Here is a 26751-nt window from a genome sequence, read left to right as displayed (position 1 = left end):
ATCAAGGTGAGGAGAATGTTCTTCCCAGAAAGAGAGATTGGCCATTGGAATGTGCTGCCCAGGGAGGTGGTGGAGTCACCATCACTGGAGGTGTTTAGGAAGAGACTGGATGAGGCACTTGATGCCATGGTTTAGTTGATCAGATGATGTTGGGTGATAGGTTGGACTCAATGATGTTGAAGGTATTTTCCAACCTGGTTAATTCTATTCTATTCTATTCTATTCTATTCTATTCTATTCTATTCTATTCTATTCTATTCTATTCTATTCTATTCCATTCCATTCCATTCCATTCCATTCCATTCCATTCCATTCCATTCCATTCTATTCTACATTGGTTCCCAGATGTACATACACAGCAGGAGAAACTACTACACAGCTGTGTTACAGGTCCCATGTACTCACTGGAGCACTGGGCCTATTGTCACCCTATATCTGCCATTATGCCTCAGGGAATGATGTCTGCCTGGAGGACTCCCCTGAGTGTCTCCCAAACATCCCATGAGCACCCCAAAGGTGTTCATGAATCCTCCCTGCCCTTGCTACAGTAGCACTGGCAATCTTCATAAGATCTTTCATTGATGGTACTGCACAAGGTCATGTGCAAGAGAACTGTAAGGCTACATATTGTGCGAGTAGTCATCCCCAGGAGGGATATGCACGCTGTGGGTAGTAACCTGCTCCAGTCCTAGTCCTGTACCTACATACATAGAATTGTTAGGGTTGGAAGGGACCTCAAGGATCCTCTAGTTCCAAGCCCCCTGCCATGGGCAGGGACACCTCACACTAGATCAGGCTGGCCAGAGCCTCATCCAGCCTGGCCTTAGAAACCTCCAGGGATGAGGCTTCCACCACCTCCCTGGGCAATCTCTTCCAGTGCCTCACCACCCTCATAGGGAAGAACTTCTTCCTAACATCAAATCTGAACCTACTCATTTCTAGGTTTTTTTCCATTCCCCCTAGTTCTATCACTCCCTGAGATCCTGAGAAGTCCCTCCCCAGCTTTCTTGTAGCCCCTTTAAGATACTGGAAGGCCACATTTAGGTCTCCTCGGAGCCTTCTCTTCTCCAGACTGAACAGCCCCAACTCCCTCAGTCTGTCCTCATAGGAGAGCAGCTCCAGCCCTCTGCTCATCCTCGTGGCCCTTCTCTGGACATGTTCCAGCACCTCTAGATCCTTCCTGTACTAGGGGCTCCAGAACTGGACACAGTACATCTTTCTTGCAGTGGGTCATGCCAGCATGCCTCTCAGGACTTTGACCTATAATCAAAGCAGACCAGTGGCTAAGTGAGTTTTAATGCTGTGCAAGAGGGTGATCTCTGCATTAGTTAAGCAACTCTGTGTGCATCACTGGAAGCTGCAGTGTCCTAGATTGTATTGGCAGACATTATAAACAAGCTGTGGTTGGAAGGAAGGCAATAACTTTTACCACTCAACACTTTAATACACTTAATGGTAATGACTGTTCCCTCATTCCTGCCTCTCATCAACAGCTTTCAAGGAAGCATCATTAAGAAGGCATATTCCAATATAAGAGAGACATCAGGCTCATCTCATTTAAAAGAGATATTTCAATAAAGTTAATTTAACATGCAGAACAGAGGCACCCTCAGGGATTTTCCTGCTTGCCCCACATGTCTCTGATGCCTCTGATGTCTCTGAGCCCCTCAATTTAAGAAGGACCTTGAGATACTTGAACGTGTCCAGAGAAGGGCAACGAGGATGAGGAGAGGCCTTGAGCACAGCCCTGTGAGGAGAGGCTGAGGGAGCTGGGGTTGCTTAGCCTGGAGAAGAGGAGGCTCAGGGGAGACCTTCTTGCTCTCTACAACTACCTGAATGGAGATTGTAGCCAGGTGGGGGTTGGTCTCTTCTCCCAGGCAACCAGCACCAGAACAAGACGACACAGTCTCAAGCTGCACCAGGGGAAGTTTAGGCTCAAAGTGAGGAGAAAGTTCTTCACTGAGAGAGTTGTTGGCCATTGGAATGTGCTGCCCAGGGTGGTGGTGGAGTCACCATCCCTGGAGGTGTTCAAGAGGGGATTGGACATGGCACTTGGTGCCATGGTCTAGTAGTCATGAGGACTTGGTTGGACTTGATGATCTTTAAGGTCATTTCCAACCTTCTTGATTCTATGATTCTATGATTCTATGCTCATCTCCATCTCATGTTTATACAATACTGGTGTGCAAGGTAAGGAGATGCCCAGTGGGTGTGGATTTTCCTAAAAGTCAACAACATGGTTTAGCTGATTAGATGGTGTTGGATGATCTTGAAGGTCTCTTCCAACCTGATCTATTCCATTCCATTCCATTCCATTCCATTCCATTCCATTCCATTCCATTCCATTCCATTCCATTCCATTCCATTCTATTCTACTCTACTCTACTCTATTCTATTCTAACATAAGTCAGTCTTTTAATAAGAGCCACAAAACAGTAGAGTTCAGAGTGTGGGAGGCTATAAATTGCACTACATAAAGTGATCGGGTTTGAGACTGGTACTCCAAGTTACAGCACTTGCATCTCTGGTTGAAAGTGATAGAAAACTTGATGTTAAAATTGAGCAGAATGGAATGGAATGGGATGGAATGGGGTAGAATAGAATAGAATAGAATAGAATAGAATAGAATAGAATAGAATAGAATAGAATAGAATAGAATAGAATTAACCAAGTTGGAAGAGACCTTCAAGATCATTGCATCCAAACTATCACCCAACACCACCTAATCAACTAAACCATGGCACCAATCGCCTCATCCTGTCTCCTCTTAAAGACCTCCAGTGATGGTGACTCCACCACCTCCCTGGGCAGCACATTCCAATGGCCAACCACTCTCTCTATGAAGAATTTCTTCCTAACATCCAGCCTAAACCTCCCCTGGCACAGCTTGAGACTGTGTCCTCTTGTTCTGGTGCTGGTTGCCTGGGAGAAGAGACCCACCCCCACCTGGCTACAACCTCCCTTCAGGTAGCTTTAGGGAGCAATAAGGTCGGCACTGAGCCTCCTCTTCTCCAGGCTTGGATTGTGGGTGGTCTCATGGATGAGTGGGAAGAAAAGGAAAGCAAAAATGTTTACAGAAATAGCAAACCCCAACGGAAAAAAAAAAGTTTAGCTTTCAGTAGTATTCCACTTATTTCCTTAAGTGATTCAGTGCTTTAAATAAATAGTTTTGATTGCCTTAAGTGTTCTGAAGAAAAACATTTGGATTTGAGTGATAGAGCACAGATAAAGCAGTGTCTATTAAGCTAGCTAAATAATAACAGAGTCTCTTTCAAATCAAATTACGGTTTCTGTGGTATCCCCAGGACCTTCAAAGCAGATTTTTACAGGCTTTGATGAGTGTAGCTGCTCACAAACTGCATCTAAGAAAGGATCACAGGATCACAGTATCAGCAAGGTTGGAAGAGACCTCAAAGATCATCAAGTCCAACCTGTCTCCACAGACCTCATGACTAGACCATGGCACCAAGTGCCACATCCAATCCCCTCTTGAACACCTCCAGGGATGGTGACTCCACCACCTCCCTGGGCAGCACATTCCAATGACGAACGACTCGCTCAGTGAAGAACTTTCTCCTCACCTCCAGCCTAAACCTCCCCTGGCACAGCTTGAGATTGTGTCCTCTTGTTCTGGTGCTGGTTGCCTGGGAGAAGAGACCAACCCCTTCCTGGCTACAACCACCTTTCAGGATGCCACAGTTTCTCTGAAATGTCTCAAATTACAATAAAATTATTCTACAAGAAATGGCCAATGGCATCCTGGCCTGCACAAGGAATAGTGTGGCCAGCAGGAGCAGGGAAGTCATTGTGCCCCTGGACTCAGCACTGGTTAGGCCACACCTTGAGTCCTGTGTCCAGTTCTGGGCCCCTCAGCTTAGGAAGGACATTGAGAGACTTGAATGTGTCCAGAGAAGGGCAATGAGGCTGGGGAGAGGCCTTGAGCACAGCCCTGTGAGGAGAGGCTGAGGGAGCTGGGGTTGTTTAGCCTGCAGAAGAGGAGGCTCAGGGGAGACCTTCTTGCTGTCTACAACTACCTGAAGGGAGGTTGTAGCCAGGTGGAGGCTGGTCTGTTCTGCCAGGCAACCAGCACCAGAACAAGAGGACACAGTCTCAAGCTGCACCAGGGGAAGGTGTAGGCTGGATGTTAGGAAGAAATTCTTCTCAGAGAGTGATTGGCCATTGGAATGTGCTGCCCAGGGAGGTGAATCTGGAGGTGTTCAAGGAGGGACTGGACGTGGCACTTGAAGCCATGGTTTAGTTAGTCCTGAGGTGTTGGGTGCTAGGTTGGACTTGATGATCTCTGAGGTCTTTTCCAACCTTACTGATCCTATGAGTTCCTGCATGCATCCATTCAAGCTGTTCTAATCAGTTAAATGACAAAATCTGATAGCAAAAACCTTAGGGATAACTGCCTAGGGGTAATCTTAGTGATAGCATGCATTCAATTACACTACATTACAGTCATACCAATGCTAATTCATGCATTGCATGGTGTTTTCTGTTTTGATGTTTACAGGCTGTAACTCACCAAGCTGGAAAATGTGCTATCCCAGGAACAAGAGAGGGAAAGCATAACCACAGCTACCTGCCTGCTTTGAGAGACAGCTGCAATAAAATAGCTGCTATGTTTATTTTTTAAGATCACCACTGTGGTGGTTTCAGCCTTAACTGGGGCTTATAAGCTCAGATGGGGACAAGCCTGAGAATCCTTCCCCCCCTGTTTCCCTCCTCCTCTTTCCCAATAGAGAGAGAAAAAAAGGGAGGGGAGCAAATCCACCAGGAAATAATTTGGGTTTGGCTTGGAAGTCGAGAGGCAAAGAACTTTCCTTTAAAGAGTGTATAAATATATATATATATATTTATGTAACAGTGGCAGGCAGGGTTCACAAGGGTGAGGAACAAGGAAAAGGAAAACAAAAATATGAGATACAGAACCAGTCCTTTGCAAAGGGTGGAAGCAGCAGGGAGAGAGAGAGAACAATAGCTGCAATGTCCTCCCCCTTTCCCCCCTTCTGGACAAGGAGGTGGGGAAGTGACACAGACCAAGTCAGATTCCCAGGGGAGGGAACACCCTCCAGGGAGGGCAAAACAACCCCTCTCACAAGCCCTCCCCCTGCCCCATTGTTTTAACTCCAGGATGGGTGTAGCCCACCACAATCACTTCAGGGCAGCAGTCCATAGAATCATAGAGTCCTGGAATCAGTTAGGTTGGAAAAGACCTTCAACATCATCAGGTCCAACCTAGCACCCAGCACCTCAGGACTAACTAAACCATGGCTCCAAGTGCCACATCCAATCCCCCTTGAACACCTCTAGGGATGGTGACTCCACCAATGGCCAATCTCTCTTACTGGGAAGAACTTTCTCCTCACCTCTAGCCTAAACCTCCCCTGGCACAGCTTGAGATTGTGTCCTCTTGTTCTGGTGCTGATTGCCAGTGAGAAGAGACCAACCTCTGCCTGTCTACAACCTCCCTTAAGATAGTTGTAGACAACAAGAAGGTCTCCCCTGAGCCTCCTCTTCTCCAGGCTAAGCAACCCCAGCTCCCTCAGCCTCTCCTCACAGGGCTGTGCTCCAGACCTCTCCCCAGCCTCATTGTCCTTCTCTGGACATATTCAAATGTCTCAATATCCTTCCTAAACTGAAGGGCTCAGACCTGGACACAGGACTCAAGGTGTGGCCTAACCAGTGATGAGCACAGGGGCACAATGACTTCCCTGCTCCTGCTGGCCACACTATTTCTGACTCAGGTCAGGATGCCATTGGCCCTCTTGGCCACCTGGGCACACTACAACTGGGCACAGTTGTTGGGTTCTGCTGTATTTAAAGAGCAAGAAAGGCATGCAGAGAAAAAAAATACTTGCAGTATTAACTCCAGCTGCTCTGGCATGTCCCCTCAGACCTTTGGTAGCCTCTGCCATGCACTGGTGAACCCATGAGCTGCTGGGAAGATGGAAAGCACAAACATATTTGGGTTTCTCCCTGCCACTGCGTAGTGCTGCTAAACCAGCAGAGGTGACCCACCTCTTCAGATTCAATATTGATTTTGTTTTCCTTTTAAATGCCTCTCCATCCATCAATGTCCAAACAGAAATGTGGCAATATCCTCATGGATTCAGCTTACTCTCACTTTTCTGCTTATGTGCTACTAGAAAAATAAGGGGGGGTGGGAAAAGAAGGCACAGACAGATCAGGGCCTGGAACACATCTTTGATAAAAGTAATGGAAGTGATTAGAGGAAGGGAAAGAAGGGAAGGATGGAATGAACCCACCTTCTTCTGCAGTGTCTTATCACCTGATGAAAGGATAAGAGAGCCTTTAACACACATGCAAGATGCTCCACAGATGATGCTGGCTTGGCAGAAAGTTCCCACAATACCACCTTTGCAATATAGTGCATACTTTTGCTCACCCCATTAAAAAGAAGCTATTTTGCTGGATAAGGGATGAGGTGATAGAGGGTCGAGATGATGACCAGTGTTAATTGAGATTTAACACATCTAAGTGCCAGGTTCTACACACTGGCCACAGCTACCCCAGGCAGTGCTACAGGCTGGGGTCAGAGTGGCTGGAGAGCAGCCAGGCAGAAAGGGACCTGGGGGTACTGGTTGACAGCTGGCTGAAGGTGAGCCAGCAGTGTGCCCAGGTGGCCAGGAAGGCCAATGGCATCCTGGCCTGCATCAGGAACAGTGTGGCCAGCAGGAGCAGGGAAGTCATTGTGCCCCTGGACTCAGCACTGGTTAGACCACACCTTGAGTCCTGTGTCCAGTTCTGGGCCCCTCAATTTAAGAAGGACATTGAGACACTTGAATGTGTCCAGAGAAGGGCAACAAAGCTGGGGAGGGGTTTGGAGCACAGCCCTGTGAGGAGAGGCTGAGGGAGCTGGGATTGCTTAGCCTGGAGAAGAAGAGGCTCAGGGGAGACCTTCTTGCTCTCTACAACTACCTGAAGGGAGGTTGTAGCCAGGTGGGGATTGGTCTCTTCTCCCAGGCAACCAGCACCAGAACAAGAGCACACAGTCTCAAGCTGTGCCAGGGGAGGTTTAGGCTGGATGTTAGGAAGAAGTTCTTCATAGCAAGAGAGATTGGCCATTGGAATGTGCTGCCCAGGGAGGTGGTGGAGTCACCGTCCCTGGAGGTGTTAAGGAAGAGACTGGCTGAGGCACTTGGTGCCATGGTTTAGTTGATTAGATGGTGTTGGGTGCTAGGTTGGACTTGATGGTCTCAAAGTTCTTTTCCAGCCTGGTGAATTCTATTCTAATTGTAGGAAGCAATTGCATCTTTAAGCAATCAACTGAGGAAAATCAAGTGGGAAGTGCTCAGTACTGTTTGGCAGGTTAAATTGAGGACAAAAATCCTGGAAGGGATTCTAGTACTAATGTTGGAACACAGACCTTTATGTCTTGGGATATGGGCTGATGTGCATCTGACTGAAATACAATTTTACCTGGAGAGGAAGTGGCCAATTTGTAACTGAGCTGATCAGAACACAGCACAATATTGTTTCAGAACAAGGCAACCTGCCAGCTTCTTCCTAGCAGAGCTGAAATGAAAATACCTGAAGCCAAACATGTTTTAGTAAGTCAAATGCCTGCAGAGGCCTCTGGTGATATGAAAGCTATTGTCAGGTATATAAATAGTTAATATTTACAGCTGAGATAAAGAGATGAAGGAGAACCTGTCCCTTCTGGTTTAACTGAAGTAAAGCACAGCTTTTTAGAGACGTTTCTTTGGGTAAGGCTGCAGAATTCCTCCTTAAAGCACCAGGGGCCATTCATTGCTGCAGCACAGAAGCTTAATGGACACTTCCCAGCAGTTTTGCCTCTAGTGGGAAATTAAGTTTCCCCAGAATCAACTTTTCTCCCAGTCAAAATTAATTTTGCCCGAAGCTTTCAGCCTTCCTCTGGGAAAATCAAACCAAAATATTTCCTTTGCTGCACAGGCTTGACTCAAACAAACTGGTTCAGCTTATTTTGTAAGTGGAACAAGAATATTTTACTTCTGCTCATTTCAACTTGAAACCACCTCTGGGCTTGATCCTAGAACCACAAGAAGAGGACACAGTCTCAGGCTGTGGCAGCGGAGGTTTAGGCTGGAGGTTAGGAGGAAGTTCTACACAGAGAGAGTGACTGCCCATTGGAATGGGCTGCCTGAGGAGGTGGTGGAGTCACCATCACTGGAGGTGTTCATGAGGAGACTGGATGGGGTGCTTGGTGCCATGGTTTAGTTGATTAGATGGTGTTGGGTGATAGGTTGGATGCTATGCTATGCTATGCTATTCCACTCCATTCCATTCCATTCCACTCCATTCCATTCCACTCCACTCCACTCCACTCCATTCCATTCCATTCCATTCCATTCCATTCTATGGTTGGAGAGGAGGACATCCAACAAATAACTGGGAATACTGTGCTTCTTTCCAAATCTCATGGATGAATGCTCTGGTATACATTTGCTTAGTGCAGAAGGCTTACAATATATATATGCTTAGAAATTACAGTTAAATTTAGTTATTCCAGCTTTCCCTTCAGCCTCAATGTCTAATATCCTTTTTTTTTTCTCATTTAAAAGCAGTCCAGACAAAATCAATACAGATTGCCAGTTTCACAGCAGAGGCTGCCACAACAATGCACCCGTTGCTCACCACACAATCTCAGTTATCAGGACCTGCAACCCATGGGAAGACACAGGGTGCTGGGGTCCCAACAGAATAGAATGGAATGGAATGGAATGGAATGGAATGGAATGGAATGGAATAGAATAGAGTGGAATGGAATGGAATGGAATGGAATGGAATGGAATGGAATGGAATGGAATGGAATGGAATGGAATGGAATGGAATGGAATGGAATGGAATGGAATAGCATAGCATAGCATAGCATGGACTTAACCAGGTTAGAAAGGACCTTCAAGTTCAAGTCCAACCTATCACCCAACACCATCTAATCAACTAAACCATGGCACTAAGTGCCCCATCCAGTCTCTTCTTAAACACCTCCAGTGATGGTGACTCCACCACCTCCCTGGGCAGCACATTCCAATGGCCAATCTCTCTTTCTGGGAAGAATTTCTTCCTAACATCCAGCCTATACCACGCCTGGCACAGCTTGAGAATGTGTCCTCTTGTTCTGGTGCTGGTTGCCTGGGAGAAGAGACTAACCCCCACCTGGCTACAACATCCCTTCAGGGAGCTGTAGACAGCAAGAAGGTCTCCCCTGAGACCTTTAGCCTGGAGAAGAGGAGACTCAGGGGTGACCTTATCGCTCTCTACCACTACCTGAAGGGAGGTGGTAGTCAGGCAGAGGTTGGTCTCTTCTCCCAGGCAGCCAGCACCAGAACAAGAGGACACAGTCTCAGGCTGCACCAGGGGAGGTTTAGGCTGGATGTTAGGAGGAAGTTTTACACAGAGAGAGTGATTGCCCATTGGAATGGGCTGCCCGAGGAGGTGGTGGAGTCACCATCACTGGGGGTGTTCAGGAGGAGACTGGATGAGGCACTTGGTGCTGTGGTTTAGTTGCTTAGGTGGTGTTGGGTGATACGTTGGACACAATGATCTTGAAGGTCTCTTCCAACCTGGTTTGTTCTATTCTGAGCCTCTTCTTCTGCAGGCTAAGCAACCCCAGCTCCCTCAGCCTCTCCTCACAGGGCTGTGCTCCAAACCTCTCCCCAGCCTCGTTGCCCTTCTCTGGACATGTTCCAAAACAGCCAACAGCCAACTTGCTTGGGATCATGATCTGTGGACAGCAAGGTTGAAGGGCACTGCCTCTGTGTGGACTTTGGAAATGTCATGTCAACCTCCTGTCACCTCTCTTCAACAGCTTGGATCAAGAAGATCAGGAGACCCAGAATGAGCTTGTCAGCGCGGTGTGTGCTAAAAGGAAAGCAGCAAGGTTTAGTCATTTTTCTGGTTAGTAATAACTAGGTTGTGATTCATGTCTCTAGGCAGCACTGTATTAACAGCCCCTGACAGATGTAGTGATACCAAACAGCAGTATTCCTGACCACTACAGCAATCACTCACATTCCACTTACCTCATTTTTGGGTGTCAGGGTGAATGATTAACCTCTGCAGCTGATACATCTACTGATTACTCAATCCACTCAAAGCACCAAGGAGAGCAGTGACAAACCCAGAAACCAGAGATTTTTATGCATGAAATAATCTTGACAACACCAAATTCGAGTTAGGAAACCAGGATTATTTTTTTTTTCACTTCTCCTCTTTCAGATGAAATTGTTGGAAAGCAGCATTTCTAGGAAGCAGCTCTGTGCACCATGCCAAGCACAGAAATCCTGCCCAAGAAGGCAGATTAATGTCCTACAACATTTCCAAGCGAGGGAACAGAGGAGGGGCTTTCATGAAGGCAATATGTTGGTGCTTCCCAGAAATTAAATAGCTATATGTAGGCTGTTCCTCTGCCAGCTCTGTTCCTAAAGAACGCTTTATGTCTAATGCAGACCACATTATCACCATTTTAAGCTACAAATTCACTTAATTTACATAGAGTGGGACAGACTGCAGCTGTCTGTTTTGAGTGCAGACGTGCTGCCTGGGATTGTAGGTCGCAGCCTGTGAGGCTCTGCTGCTATCACAGTGCAAGATTGTTTGTGTGAACCTGGAAGATCATGGGACCTACAGACTGCCAGTGCTACTCACCTTTAGAAAGTGCCAGGTGCTGCACTTTGGTCACAGCAACCCCATGCAGCGCTACAGGCTGGGGTGGGAGTGGCTGGAGAGCGGCCAGGCAGAAAGGGACTTGGGGGTACTGGTTACCAGGAGGCTGAACATGAGCCAGCAATGTGCCCAGGGGGCCAAGAAGGCCAATGGCATCCTGGCCTGGATCAGGAACGGTGTGGCCAGCAGGAGCAGGGAAGTTATTCTGTCCCTGGACTCAGCACTGGTTAGGCCACACCTTGAATACTGTGTCCAGGTCTGGGCTCCTCAATTTAAGAAGGACATTGAGGCACTAGAACATGTCCAGAGAAGGGCAACGAGGCTGGAGAGAGGCCCTGTGAGAAGAGGCTGAGGGAGCTGGGGTTGCTTAGCCTGGAGAAGAGGAGGCTCAGGGGAGACCTTCTTGCTCTCTACAACTCCCTGAAGGGAGGTTGTAGCCAGGTGGAGGTTGGTCTCTTCTCCCAGGCACCCAGCACCAGAACAAGAGGACACAGTCTCAAGCTGCACCAGGGGAGGTTTAGGCTGGAGGTGAGGATAAAGTTCTTGCCAGAAAGAGAGATTGGCCATTGGAATGTGCTGCCCAGGGAGGTGGTGGAGTCACTGTGCCTGAAGATGTTCAAGGAGGGACTGGATGTGGCACTTGAAGCCATGGTTTAGTTAGTCCTGAGGTGTTGCATAATTGGTTGGACTTGATGATCTCTGAGGACTTTTCCAACCTCATTGATTCTTAGGCTTGATATTAGGAAGTTCTTCATAGAGTGATTGGCCATTGGAATGTGCTGCCCAGGGAGGTGGTGGAGTCACCGTCACTGGAGGTGTTTAGGAAGAGACTGGATGGGGTGCTTGGTGCCATGGTTTAGTTGATTAGATGGTGTTGGGTGATAAGTTGGACTTGATGATCTCAAAGGTCTTTTCCAACCTGGTTAATTCTGTTCTATTCTCTTCGACCCATGCTTCATGTGAAAACCTAAAAAGACATTTTGTCTGCCTGTGCCTCAGTTTCCTGTATGTCAAATAGTTTTCTGAGGGGACAAAGTAGTGTTTAGAAGCAATCAGAATTTGTGGTGATGTGCCTACAGCAAGACCAAAGGAAATGGTCCAGTGCTTATCTGAGAAATATATCTGCAAAGGCATTACGACGAAGCAACGTTCATCCTGTTTGCACTTAACCTTTTATGTTACTGATATCCAGAGTAGAGCTGTGGTCTTGAGTCATTGGAGCAGAGGAAGGAGGAAATACCTGATTGAAAGCCATGCTGCAGCAGTGAAAGGGAGATGAAGCTACTCTGTAGGGAACAGGAAGGTCCTTTAGATGTCTGCCTCAGGTCTATGTGGAGCTGCAGGTGTGAAATCAAGATTCATGATCCTTTTACACACAGTCTATTTCTTAGGATAGTCATTCAGGAAATTAGAAGACTAGGTCCTAACCCTCCATCCCATCCTTGGAGTGGAAGAAATGTGCACAGCTCTGCTCAGTGAAACTGAGCTTTACTGGCAGCTACAGCCTCTGACCCACAGTTCGGGTATTCACCACCATCCATGTGTGTTCCCTCAGAGTCATTGGAGCCCAAAAAGGAGCCATCTAAGACAGTAACAGGACACCTAGGTTCCTCACAAAGAATTTTATATAACCTAAGGCAAAGGGGTTCTGTGCACTTTAGAATAGAACAGAATTAACCAGGTTGGAAAAGACCTCAGAGATCATCGAGTCCAACCTAGCACCCAACACCATCTAATCAACTAACCCATGGCACCAAGTGCCTCAGCCAGTCTCTTCCTTAACACCTCCAGGGATGGTGACTCCACCACCTCCCTGGGCAGCACATTCCAATGGCCAATCTCTCTTTCTGGGAAGAACTCCTTCCTAACATCTAGCCTAAACCTCCCCTGGCACAGCTTGAGACTGTGTCCTCTTGTTCTGGTGCTGGTTGCCTGGGAGAAGAGACCAACCCCCACCTGGCTACAACCTCCCTTCAGGTAGTTGTAGACAGCAAGAAGGTCTCCTCTGAGCCTTCTCTTCTCCAGGCTAAGCAACCCCAGCTCCCTCAGCCTCTCCTCATAGGGCTTGTGCTTGAGACCTCTCCCCAGCCTCGTTGCCCTTCTCTGGACATTTTCAAGTGTGGCAATGTCCTTCTTAAACTGAGGGGCCCAGAACTGGACACAGTACTCAAGATCTGGCCTTAAGCTGTGACTGGGTAGGTTTAGAGTGGACATTAGGAAAAACTACCCTTCAGGTAGTTGGAGACAGCAAGAAGGTCTTCCCTGAGCCTCCTCTCCTCAGGCTAAGCAACCGCAGCTCCCTCAGCTTCTCCTCTTAGGTCTGTGCTCCAGACCCCTCCCCAGCTTCGTTGCCCTTCTCTGGACACCTTCCAGCATCTCAATATCTTTCCTAATCAGAGGGGCCCAGAACTGGACACAGCACTCAAGGTGTGGCCTAAGCAGTGCTGAATCCAGGGGCAGAATGACCTCCCTGAGGTCACAGCACAGCAGCCATGCTCAACAGAAGTGGAGCCCAAGCTCTGCAGAAGATCTACACTCACTTGTTGAGGGCATCTTTATGGCGATGGATGATGAACCTTCTGGAGCACAGGTGCCAAGTTCACTTGGTGGACACAGTAACTCATTAAAGGAGAGAGGCAAAGGGCCTCTTCTGGCTCCTGGACAGGACTGCCAAGGCTGGAATACTTCTTGATAAATTTAGCATTATCAGTTTGTTTTGGCTAATAATGTTCTGGCCTCATCTATGGGATTGGAAAATGTAAGCATTGGGCCTCTTCTGGCTCCTGGACAGGACTGGCAGGGCTGGAATACTTCTTGATAAATTTAGCACTATCAGTTTCTTTTGCCTAATAATATTCTGACCTTATCCATGGGATTGGAACATTTAAGCATTGGGATGACTCGTCCAACTCCCACTCGGGCAGCAGTGGGATCTACTGCCTGGCCATTCTGTCCTGCTCTCACAGATATTAATCTGGGCTCATCTGGGAGCAAAACTGGCTGCAAAGGCACCTTTCTGTGAAAGGATTTCTGTAACAGTGCCTCAGTGATCTGGATGGGCTTTGGCAAGTTCTCTGAGACTCACTTTGATAAGGCTTTGACCTGAAGAGATTAGCTGAGCTGGGGTAGCGCTCCATGTGTTCACAGCCACCGAGTTCTGCAGCAGAGTTAGCAGTGCTGTGTGTGGAGCTGAGCTACAGGAGCACATTGCAGCTCCCGGGGCTCCTGGGCTGCCAGGATCCACCGGTGCCCAGCAACACATCTCTCTGTGCTCTCACTATAAACTGCCTGAGCCTGCCTGTATTAAGCCATTGCCCTCTGCATGAAGGAAACCTGCAAGGTATTTAAGGATGGGTGGTGGAGCAACAGACCCACTCAGATGAAATGTTGGCAACCCTAAATCTCAGAACACCAGGGAGTAAGTTTCATGTTGTGTGGCAAATTGAAGAGTTGGTTACTTTCTTCATTTGTGCCCTGGCAGCAGAGGTACAAGGCAGAAACAATGGAAGGTCCTTTTGTTTCCTCCTCTACTGTGTACTGGTTTGTTTTCCTTAACTGCTTCACTCGGGACACTCGCTTAGGACAGGATGCTGGGGTTAATTGCTGCACTCACCTCCTGACAAACGGGCACGACATCAGAGTCACTCCAAGTCTTTTATACGTACCTATTGCCCTATTGCCAGCGTGATTCCTGCGTGAGCACAGACCCGGTGTTAAAGCTGAAGGGAATGGAACGTTACTCCTTCCTTTGAAAGGCTGTCATCATTTCCCCTCTACATGGAAAAAGCTTCACACATTTTTCATTAGTAGCTACCATTGCAAGCCTTAGATTTTGTCTCTTTTCAGCCTGCATCCTGTAAAACGCTGCAATTGCATGCAGCTGTGTTCATAAGCCACCCCCTGTGAGCACCGAAGGAAGCACCCAAGCAGAGGACCTCCAAAGTACACAGTGCCAATGCTGCTGGTTTACTAAGACGACCCTCTTTGGTCTGCCTTCCCCTGCCCTCCTCTGCTGTTGCTACCTTGCCGCTTCTGACATCCAGGGAAGTGGGAGGTCTGACAAACCGAGCAAGGCAGTGAGCAAGAAATTCCGTTCCTGGTGAAATCAGTAATTCCTCTGTGCAGACTGCTGTCGTGTCTCTGTCTGTCTGTCTCTGTGTGTGTGTTTTCTTTCGTGCCACTCCGAGAAGGGCTCCGATATTGTTGCTACTTTAAATATAGCTGGCCCTGGGGCGGGGAAATGCACAAGGAAAGAGTCGACAAGCAGCCTGTCTCTCAGAAGAAAAGAGCAAGCCTCACAGCACAGGGACTGGCTTCACTCAAGTGTGCAGTTCAGAAGTAAAAGAAACCATAAAGAAACCAACCCCAAACTATTGGAAATACCGCCGTTTTGGAGAAGGCTGAAGAAAAAGGACACAGAACTGGCTAAACACAGTGAAGAACGTGGAAAATCAGGGCAAAAAAGCACACCTCTTTGCAGTTTGAAAGCAAGCTCTGAGGTACGACGTAAGTCTTCCTTAAATCGTTTGGGTTTTTTAATTGTTTGGTGGTTTGATTTCCATCCTGCAGCCAGGCTGGGCCAGAAGTTGCAACTGGCTCCCCAAAGCAGTGTGATTTCTGGTAAGAGGCTGAAAACTCTACTGAAATGCCAGCGAATTCAGAGTCTCTCAGCCATCTTCTGGAAGATGAACTATAAATAAGGAGAGCATACCTAATTATTTCAAAAGAAAGACGCTGGATGGAATCTTTAATCAACTTTCTTAATGGGGAAGCAAGAGCTCTGCTGTTTGGTATGGCAAGCTATTTTAATACTGCTGGGTTTAAAATTGTGTGATCACAGTTACCAATAGCAATAAGATGTAGCTCCAGAGGGCAGTCCTAGTGGTTGCAAAAGTTTGGGGTGATTTTCCCTCTTTCATTGCTCCAACCTTTTTGCTCTCTCAAGCCTCGAGTCCACGTTCTCTATCCTACAGCTTGGTTTTGCTTTTCAGCTGGATTTTCAATGTATGCCAACACTGGACTTCCTATGGCACTGGAAAGGAAACATTTCAGCTTTTGGAGTAATCCTGGCATGGTTTGCTTTTTCTACATCACACTAGTGGCAAAAATACAGGCAACTGAAGATTGTGCTCCCTGAACTTCTGGCGTGGAGAGCTGAGGAATATAAAGCCTGATGGTGACAGAGGGTGATATTTTCCTGTTTCCCACTGTTTGTCTCACCCATTCTGGACTCAGCAATGGATATTCTTTGTGATGAGGAGGGCTCTGTGAACCCCACTGCAAACTCCATGATACAAATAAATCGGGAGAGAAGGCTCTACAGAACTGTTTATGGAGCTGGAGAGATTAATGTATCGCATCTCTTCAACTTGACAGTGGACTCTGAAAACCTAACCAATCTCTCATGTGAAAGTAACATGAGTGCCCCTTGCTACTCTTCCCTGTTCCAGCTCTCACAGAAAAACTGGCCAGCTCTGCTGACAGTGATAGTGATTGTTTTAACCATTGCTGGAAATATTCTTGTCATCATGGCTGTGTCACTGGAGAAGAAACTACAGAATGCTACCAACTATTTTCTAATGTCACTTGCAATAGCTGATATGCTGCTGGGTTTCCTTGTCATGCCCGTGTCCATGTTAACCATACTGTACGGTGAGTATTAGCTGTGTAGCTGACTGCATGTCCTGAGAAGCTTTAAACCTTGCATGCACAATGTCACTGGGAAGATCTCATTTTCTTACCAGCAAAAAAAAAAAATGCTGACCCCTCCATGCAAGTTGAAATATGTGTAACTGGTCAGGAAGCATATCTCACTGAATGTAAGAATAGGGGAAGTCCTTCATTATTTCCCTACCTCCTGTTTCTGCTTACAGGCATTTTAAATGCAGTGCAAAACATTAGTTTGTTACTCAGTTGCTGGATGAATTGTTTCAAAGTGCACAGGAAGATGCTCTGCTCTCTCTGTTCTTTCAGGTTTTCCCCCCTTGGCTCAGGATTTTCAGCATTCCTAGTAAGCAGGTAGGGTCCTGTCAGTCATTTTGCTCTGCAAATATGCACTGAAGCACTAATGACTTCCTTTAGGTAAGAACAGGTGAAGTCCTTCATTATATCCCTACTTCCTATTTCTGCTTACAGGCATTTTAAATGCAGTGCAAAACATTAGTTTGTTACTCAGTTGCTGGAAGATGCTCTGCTCTCTCTATTCTTTCCCTCTTGGCTCAGGATTTTCAGCATTCCTAGTAAGAAGGTAGGGTCCTGTCAGTCATTTTGCTCTGCAAATATGCACTGAAGCACTAATGACTTCCTTTAGGTAAGAACAGGTGAAGTCCTTCATTATCCCTACTTCCTGTTTCTGCTTACAGGCATTTTAAATGCAGTGCAAAACATTAGTTTGTTACTCAGTTGCTGGATGAATTGTCTCAAAGTGCACAGGAAGATGCTTTGGTCCCTCTGTTCTTTCAGGTTTTCCCTCTTGGCTCAGGATTTTCAGTATTCCTAGTAAGAAGGTAGGGTCCTGTCAGTCATTTTGCTCTGCAAATATGCACTGAAGCACTAATGACTTCCTTTAGGTAAGAACAGGTGAAGTCCTTCATTATATCCCTACTTCCTATTTCTGCTTACAGGCATTTTAAATGCAGTGCAAAACATTAGTTTGTTACTCAGTTGCTGGAAGATGCTCTGCTCTCTCTGTTCTTTCAGGTTTTCTCCCTTGGCTCAGGATTTTCAGTATTCCTAGTAAGCAGGTAGGGTCCTGTCAGTCATTTTGCTCTGCAAATATGCACAGAAGCACTAATGACTTCCTTTAGGTAAGAACAGGTGAAGTCCTTCATTATCCCTACTTCCTGTTTCTGCTTACAGGCATTTTAAATGCAGTGCAAAACATTAGTTTGTTACTCAGTTGCTGGATGAATTGTCTCAAAGTGCACAGGAAGATGCTTTGCTCCCTCTGTTCTTTCAGGTTTTCCCTCTTGGCTCAGGATTTTCAGTATTCCTAGTAAGCAGGTAGGGTCCTGTCAGTCATTTTGCTCTGCAAATATGCACAGAAGCAGCAATGCCTTCCTTTAAGGTTCCAAGTGGGGAATCACTTTGTGGGTTTTTCAATGAAGCAATGCAAATGCAAACAATTGCCTTAACACAACTATCCTCCCAGACATCTACTTGCCAGCAAATGTTGGAATAAATATTGTGGGAGTTAAAAAATACATGGATAGGACCTCATTCTTGCTTGACTTTCAGTAACATTTACAAATGCAAAGCTCTTGGCTCTTAAGAGAAGTTATTGGAGGATGTAAGTGACTCACAACTCACAGTTCATACCCTTGGAGGTGATTAATAGCAGATCTTTCTTCTCATTTTCACCAAAATCACCTGCAGCACAGCTCATGCTGGGAAAAAAGCCCCCAGCAGCCTGTGTGTTCAGTACCAATAGTGTCAGGCTGGCAGAGTCCCTGAACTTGGAGAAATGAGTTTCCCTGTGCCACAACCGAACTGCTCCAGTTCAAGGGGAAGCCAGAGAGTGCCAGGAAGAGAGCGAGGTTGTTTGGAAAGGTTTCTATTGCTTCGGTGGTTTGGGACTAAAGGTCAGGCATGAGCCTGTGCCTGAAGAGAGATTTCATTCAGAAAACCAGAATTTCGTTTGTCACTCTCCTTATTTCTCCATCGATTGCCCTCAGCAGCATTTGTAAACTGTATCTGGCATCAGGGTAACGTTTTGATTTGTTGTATTAGTGCTGCAATTACCTCTGGTGGTAGACGGCATAAAAGAGAGCTGCGGGAGCAGAAATCATCCGATGAGTGAGATTAGAATCCCTTCTAAAGCCTGCCTGATTCCCTGAGACATGCAACAGGGACTCCTGCTGGCCGGGCTCTGCTGCTGAGGAGAGATGCCCGAAAGCCACGGTTCAGGAGTCGTTTGGAAGCCAGGAGGAGGATTTCCTGCATGCAGCAGAGCCAAAACCCTCACTGAGGGGGTTAAGGCTGCGTCACCCTCCTTTGTGATTGCTGGCACAGAGGAGCAGGAGGGTGGCAGAAGCCACAGGGGAGGGAGTGTGCAGGCTTTGCCTCCTCTCTATCTGCTTCTTCCCTTTCAAGGTCAAGAAAGAGAGGCCTTTGCAGGGTAACTTGAGGTGAAAAATACCCAGTGGTGCACGCAGAAGAACCATCTCAGCATGGTGCACTGGCAGCCTCCAGAACAACCAGTGATTGTGCAGAGGGAAACTTCCCCTTAAGCAGGAGCACTTGCTTGGCCTTAGCCGACCAGAGAAAGGCAGGATGCAGGCAGCATTAGCCACATCACATATGCTGACAATCCTGATCCCTACCTGGGGGCCTTTGCATCTACCTTTCTCTGCTGGGGTACCTCCAGACCCTTGAAGGGGCATTGTGGCTGTTTTGCTCAGAGTCACAATTTTCTGCTTGAGAGCTTTATGGCTACTGTGGGCAACTTCCATTCAAGTGCCCTGGCTATATGCTTGCCCAGCCTGCAGCCTTTGGTGCAGGCGTTCCTCTGTCCACACAACAGCACAAACCTCTGCTGCAAAAAAAACCCACAAACAACCAAAACACCAACAAATAAACAAACAAAACCCCTAAAACCCCAAATCATTCCCACCAAGGAGGACGGCTCCAGAGAGCTGAACATTTATAGTTAACAACACTGCTGGTTCCCACTAGAACATGTATTGGCTGCCAAATACTGGTTGCTCCTGCGTCAGAGACTTGCCCCCTGCCAGTGTGGAGAAGCTGTTGGAATTATTGGCAGGTGCTGTGTAACTTCTTGGTGCAGTGGAGTGACCAGGCTTATCAGAGGGCTCCTGACCAGCCAAGTGCTGACCTTAGGCATGGCCTCATCTGATGCTCTCCTCTCTCCTCTCTCCTCTCTCCTCTCTCCTCTCTCCTCTCTCCTCTCTCCTCTCTCCTCCTTCCTCTCTCCTCTCTCCTCTCTCCTCTCTCCTCTCTTCTCTCTCGCCTTACAGCATTTCCCTAGCCCTTTACTCAAAACAGTTTCCCCATAGATCCTGTTACCAATGAGCAGCTGCCCAGCCATCCTGGCCAGCTTCACTTGCTGCTGGGAATAGAATAGAATAGAACAGAATAGAATAGAATAGAATAGACCAGGTTGGAAAAGAACTTCAAGTCCAACCTAGCACCCAACACCACCTAATCAACTAAACCATGGCACCAAGCACCCCATCCAGTCTCTTCCTAAAAACCTCCAGTGATGGTGACTCCACCACCTCCCTGGCCAGCACATTCCAGTGGCCAATCTCTCTTTCTGGGAAGAACTTCTTCCTAGCATCCAACCTGAACCTCCCCTGGTGCAGCTTGAGACTGTGTCCTCTTGTTCTGGTGCTGGCTGCCTGAGAGACGAGACCAACCCCCTCCTGTCTACAGTTGTAGACTGCAAGAAGGTCTCCCCTGAGCCTCCTCTTCTCCAGGCTAAGCAACCCCAGCTCCTTCAGCCTCTCCTCACAGGGCTGTGCTCCAGGCCTCTCCCCAGCCTCATTGCCCTTCTCTGGACACGTTCAAGTGTCTCAATGTCCTTCTTGAATTGAGTGGCCCAGAACTGGACACAGGACTCAAGGTGTGGCCTAACCAGTGCAATATGCTCTAAATTAAATCACCACAAGTTAAGGACATGGCTAACTGCAAAACTTGCTCCAAGAACAGCTATTAGTGGTTTCCTGCAGGACTAGAAGGGCTTTTGAACAGAGGGCCTGCAAGTCTCAAGCTGGACCAGGGGAAATTTAGGCTATAGGTGAGGAGAAAGTTCTTCACAGAGAGAGTTGTTAGCTGTTGGAATGTGCTGCCCAGGGAGGTGGTGGAGTCACCCTCCCTGGAGGTCTTCAAGAGGGGACTAGATGTGGGACTTGGTGCCATGGTTTAGTAGTGAGGAGGTGTTGGGTGCTAGGTTGGACTTGATGATCTTTGAGCTCTCTTCCAACCTTATTGATTCTATGATTCTAAGGTTCTGCTTACACAGTATTTTGAAATCATAAATCTGGAAGAGGTTACAAGCACTCAGAGGGACAGGATCAGAATCATCAACAATCACCTGTACCCCATAAGAGAAAGTCTGACTTGAACAAATAGCATTCAGTAAGGACAAATTCAATGGTACCCACTTAGGGGAAAGACAGCAAACCAACTACTGCTGGGGAAATTTGTCAAGGCTTCAGGAAAGCTGAACAAGATCTGGCTGTCAAAATGGATCCTAAGCTAAGCATATGTCACAGGTATATTTTCATGCAAAGGCACCCATCATTCTGGGTGGTGCAAGGAAGAATATTCCCTGCAATTGTTCCCCTGTGAAACAATCTTCTATTTCACTTAGCAGTCAGGAGGCCTTTGCAAAACCAGGAGTCCTGTCTGGTTCACCAAACGATAAGCAAGATGTGGACAAATGAAAAAGACTCCAGTGCAGAGAAACAAGAACACAAAAGTTTTTAAGGTAACATCTGTATGCAAAAGATAATGGAATTGTCTTTGCTTAGTCTGGAGAAGGGAAAAACCCAAACCCCAAGCAACCAAACTAAGCAAGACGTGATAGGCATCTTCCAATAGCTTCCAGAAAGGACAGCAATCAATTATTCTTCATGGCTAGTGGAAAGAAGAAGAGAAAAAGGGACAGCTTAATTTGCAGTAAAGAAGATGTGGGTTGGATCTTTGTAAATACTAATGCCTTTACTTTGGATTAGTTCCACTTGGAGGAGCCTATTAATATTTAACTGGGAGGATACAGGGAACATCCTTATTTAAGTATGTGGTAGGTGCCTAAAGACAGGTGAGATAAATACCAGTGACAGGCAACAAAATACATTTCTTGCTTCCTCTCCCACTACATCTAAAGCTGTGGTTTCAGAATTTAGTGACTTTTCTTATCAAGCAGTGTTAATAATGCAGTAATCATGTGGATAACAATAACAAAAACAGAACTGAGAACTTGCAGGGTTACAATGACAAAACTGCTTCTTTTCCCATAGATTTTCTGCCAGAAATGGTTAATTACAACATCAAGCATGAGCATTTTGCAAGCAGAATTAAATGGAATGGAATGGAATGGAATGGAATGGAATGGAATGGAATGGAATGGAATGGAATAGAATAGAATAGAATAGAATAGAATAGAATAGAATAGAATAGAATAGAATAGAATAGAATAGAATAGAATAGAATTAACCAGGTTGGAAGAGACCTTCAAGATCATTGAGTCCAACCTATCACCCAACACCATCTAATCAACTAAACCATGGCACCAAACACCCCATCCAGTCTCTTCCTAAACACATCCAGGGATGGTGACTCCACCACCTCCCTGGGCAGCATATTCCAATGGCCAATCTCTCTTTCTGTGAAGAACTTCTTCCTAACACCCAGCCTAAACCTCCAGTGGCACAGCTTGAGACTGTGTCCTCTTGTTCTGGTACTGGTTGCCTGAGAAATGAGACCAACCCCACTTGGCTACAACCTCGCTTCAGGTAGTTGTAGGCAGCAAGGTCTCCCCTGAGCCTCCTCTTCTCCAGGCTAAGCAACCCCAGCTCCCTCAGCCTCTCCTCACAGGGCTGTGCTCCAGATCTCTCCCCAGCCTTGTTGCCCTTCCCTGGACACATTCATGTGTCTCAATCTCTTTCTTAAATTGAGGGGCCCAGAACTGGACACAGGACTCAAGGTGTGGCCTAACCAGTGCTGAGTCCAGGGGCACAATGACCTCCCTGCTCCTGCTGGCCACACTGTTCCTGATGCAGGCCAGGATGCCATTGGCCTTCTTGGCCACCTGGGCACACTGCTGGCTCACGTCCCATTATTTCATGTCACATTCTTAACTGATGTCAATTTCCTTTTGTGCAGGGTACACGTGGCCTCTACCTACAAAGCTCTGTGCCATTTGGATCTATTTGGATGTGCTTTTCTCCACTGCCTCCATCATGCACCTCTGTGCCATCTCCCTGGATCGCTACATTGCCATCCGCAACCCCATCCATCACAGCCGGTTTAACTCAAGAACTAAGGCTTTTGCAAAAATCATTGCTGTTTGGACCATATCAGTTGGTAAGTGAAGCAATATTTCAGCATGGAATTGTAGATTCCTAGCCCTTGAGAGGATTTGAATATATGTATTATGCAGTCTAGACCTGTATTCTCTGGCTGCAATCTTTCGCTTGCCACACTCGAAGAAGTGCTCTCATGTAGTAATTATGCAGTGGAAATCAACAACAGCAGCAATGGGAAATGATGGAGACCTGAGCAGCACTGGCACTGAAAAAATATACATTAGAATAGAATAGAATAGAATGGAATGGAATGGAATGGAATGGAATGGAATGGAATGGAATGGAATAGGATAGGATAGGATAGGATAGAATAGAATAGAATAGAATAGAATAGAATAGAATAGAATAGAATAGAATAGAATAGAATAGAATAGAATAGAATTAACCAATTTGGAAAAGAGCTTCAAGATCATCAAGTCCAACCTATCACCTAACACCATCTAATCAACTAAACCATGGCACGAAGTGCCCCATCCAGTCTCTTCTTCAACACTTCAAGTGATGGTGACTCCACCACCTCCCTGGGCAGCACATTCCAATGGCAATATCTCTTCCTGTGAAGAACTTCTTCCTAACATCCAGCCTAAACCTCCCTTGGCACAGCTTGAGACTGTGTCCTCTTGTTCTGGTGCTGGTTGCCTGGGAGAAGAGACCAACCCTCACCTGGCTCCAACCTCCCTTCAGGGAGTTGCAGACAGCAAGAAGGTCTCCCCTGAGTCTCCTCTTCTCCAGGCTAAGCAACCCCAGCTCCCTCAGCCTCTCCTCACCGGGCTGTGTTCCAAACCCCTCCCCAGCTTTGTTGCCCTTCTCTGGACACCTTCCAGCAACTCAACATCTTTCCTAAACTGAGGGGCCCAGAACTGGACACAGGACTCAAGGTGTGACCTAACCAGTGCTGACTACAGGGACAGAATCACTTCGCTGCTCCTGCTGGCCACACTGATCCAGGCCAGGATGCTATCGGCCTTCTGGGCTGCCTGGGCATACTGCTGGCTCATCTTCAGCCTACCATCAACCAGTCCCCCCAGGTCCCTTTCTGCCTGGCTGCTCTCCAGCCACTCTGATAGGACTGCTGGGTGCATGTTTATTTCCCATATTAATTATCCATGATTACCTTGACATCTGAAAAGAAAAGAAATTATCTCAACTGAAAGGAACAGAGAGATCTCTGTTTTATTTAAGTCTGCAGTTCCAAATTCCTTGTTAGGGTAATGTGCATTGAGGTATTTCTTATGGCCAGATCTTTTCTGCCTTTCTTTGTGTGCATAGAGTGAGGTATTTATGCATCTTATTCAGGAGGCATTAGATACTCTGTGCACACCTTAAACAGAAGAAGTTTCCCCACAGGGCAGCTCTGAATTGCAGCATAAAATAGATGCCCTGAAAGACTCCCTAGATCAATCTCTGTTCGCTCTGGCTGAACCCAGAGGCTTGAAATAAGCTGCAGGAGTTCCCCTCTTCCATTCCCATGGTGGTGGTGGCACCCTCAGTCCAGAGAAGTTTCGTGGTGAGGGAGGTGGAAAGAGCTTGGCGTCTGATGCCACCAGGGATTTCCTTACACACCTGGGGTAGGGATTTCCAACACGCTGCCAGCACAGTCCCCTTTCAGCATGACTGATTTTGTAGACCACCTGAGCACCATCTCACTTACTGAAAAGCAGACAAAACCTCACTCTCTTGCCCTGGGAGGGATGAGTGCTGCCAGCATTCAAAGGCAATTAGCTGCTTCCTGACTAATACAAATAATTGCAAGTGGTAGCTGTAATCCATTACCACTCTTCCAAGGGGAAGGAAAGGAGATGATGCCTAACCCTGCTGCCTGCCTGCTGCTCTGAACTGTCTCCTGGCTTCCCTCCTGGCTCAGATTTTGAGAAATAGCAGCCTAGGATTGTTATGGCTGAAAATAGCTCTAGCTTCTTTTGCACAGTCCAAAATAGTGGGAGCTCTCTTTCTGCAGGAGAAAAGTTCTGCATCCTCCAAGAGCTGGTGAAGGTTTAACAGCACCACACATGGCTCTGGGGTGCATTCAGATGTAGAGATCTAGCACAGATGCACCTAGCTTGCAACTCCAAAGGAAGTTTGGAGCTACTCAGATGCAGATGTCTTCATTTAGATTAGATGAATCACTGCCTCTATCTTCACAGTGACTTTTTTAACAGTAGAAAACATATTCCTTACTCTGTCCAGTTTTTCCAGTGTGCATTCTCCATATCACTCTTAAGTGCTCTTGAGCTGGTTTAGAATAGAATAGAATTAACCAGGTTGGAAAAGACCTTTGAGATCATCGAGTCCAACCTATCACCCAACACCATCTAATCAACTAACCCATGGCACCAAGCACCCCATCCAGTCTCTTCCTGAACACCTCCAGTGATGGTGACTCCACCACCTCCCTGGGCAGCACATTCCAGTGGCCAATCTCTCTTTCTGGGAATAACTTCTTCCTGATATCCAGCCTGAACTTTCCCTGGCACAGCTTGAGACTGTGTCCTCTTGTTCTGGTGCTGGTTGCCTGGGAGAAGAGACCAACCCCCACCTGGCTACAACCTCCTTTCAGGGAGTTGTAGAGAGCAAGAAGGTCTCCCCTGAGCCTCCCCTTCTCCAGGCTAAACAACCCCAGCTCCCTCAGCCTCTCCTCACAAGGCTGTGCTCCAAACCCCTCCCCAGCTTTGTTGCCCTTCTCTGGACACCTTCCAGCAACTCAACATCTTTCCTAAACTGAGGAGCCCAGAACTGGACACAGGACTCAAGGTGTGGCCTAACCAGTGCTGAGTCCAGGGGCAGAATGACTTCCCTGCTCCTGCTGGCCACACTGTTCCTGATACAGCTTCCTGAGGAAGCAAGGGGCATTCGGAGCTGAGCTAAAGGAACACAGGTCCATTCCCAACTTGGCAACTGTGTCATGAATGAGCCTTGCTATATGTGATGTGCTCCAGAGGACAGACAGGGTCACAAACACTCAGCAGGTAGTAAAAAAGCTGCTGAGCTCGTCCTTGTCAGGCTGAATTCACTTTGCACCATGGCATATCGTTATACTAATAAAGAGAAATGATGGCATTACAAGGAGCCTTTATGGATGCCAGATCAGCCATGCAACCACAGAAAGAGAGATTGCCCATTGGAATGTGCTGCCCAGGGAGGTGGTGGAGTCACCATCACTGGAGGTGTTTAAGAGGAGACTGGATGAGGCGCTTGGTGCCATGGGTTAGTTGATTAGATGGTGTTGGGTGATAGGTTGGACTCAATGATCTCAAAGGTCTTTTCCAATCTGGTTAATTCTAATTCTAATTCTAATTCTAAATTCTAATTCCAACCTGCTGTCAGTCAGTCATTGGCTCCCTCCTCCTGATCCTCCACAATCCATCTCAGAATAGCAAGGAAATGGTTTCTGAAGGATGAGGAGCATTCTGCATAATTTACTAATAGGAAATGGCTTCTGAACAAAGAAGAGTTTCATGTATCATTTCCCAGGCTCCAGGCTCTCAGTGCTACTTAGAGTGGAAGGGCTATAAATTATTGATCTCTTTCCATTTTTCCCATAGCAATGGTTAGCACAGGCAGAACCAGTGTCAGGCAGAGTGTGCTGTTCACGGGCATGGGGTGGGTGCCATCTCACTGACAAATTCAGGGAAGCAGGAGTTTCTCAAGGTTTCCAGCCTCAGTTAGACATCCTCTTGGTTTCACCTTGCTCCTGCAATTGGGAGCAGAGCTGGCTCCCTGTGAAGTTTCATGATGTACAAGATGGAAGGCAAGAAGCAAGAGAATGAAATGAAAGCTGTTGTGCTCCCTTGCAGAGGCTCATTTTACCAGAGGAGGAGGGAACCTATGGATCAGAGAACCTCAACAACTCCCTCACTGTAAATAGAATCATAGAATCAATAAGGTTGGAAAAGACCTCAGAGATCATCAAGTCCAACCTGTCACCCCACACCTCATGACTAACTAAACCATGGCTTCAAGTGCCATGCCAAATTCCCTCTTCAACACCTCTAGGGACAGTGACTCCACCACCTCCCTGGGCAGCACA

The 26751-nt window shown here is 47.1% G+C and overlaps 1 protein-coding gene across 1 annotated transcript in view; it reads left to right on the top strand.

The window, feature by feature from the left end:
* Positions 1-15889: 15889 nt before the first annotated feature.
* The window catches only part of HTR2A (5-hydroxytryptamine receptor 2A), a 33665-nt gene continuing 22803 nt past the window's right edge, over positions 15890-26751 (top strand). The window contains exons 1-2 of the mRNA XM_009906263.2: positions 15890-16326; positions 22522-22722. Coding sequence (XP_009904565.1) covers positions 15912-16326; positions 22522-22722 — 616 coding nt within the window. The 5' untranslated portion in view covers positions 15890-15911. The remainder of the gene's footprint in view (positions 16327-22521; positions 22723-26751) is intronic.

This window comes from Dryobates pubescens, chromosome 7 (genome assembly GCF_014839835.1).
Source record: "Dryobates pubescens isolate bDryPub1 chromosome 7, bDryPub1.pri, whole genome shotgun sequence".
NCBI lineage: Eukaryota > Metazoa > Chordata > Aves > Piciformes > Picidae > Dryobates > Dryobates pubescens.
This window is presented reverse-complemented; position numbering and strand designations above follow the sequence as displayed.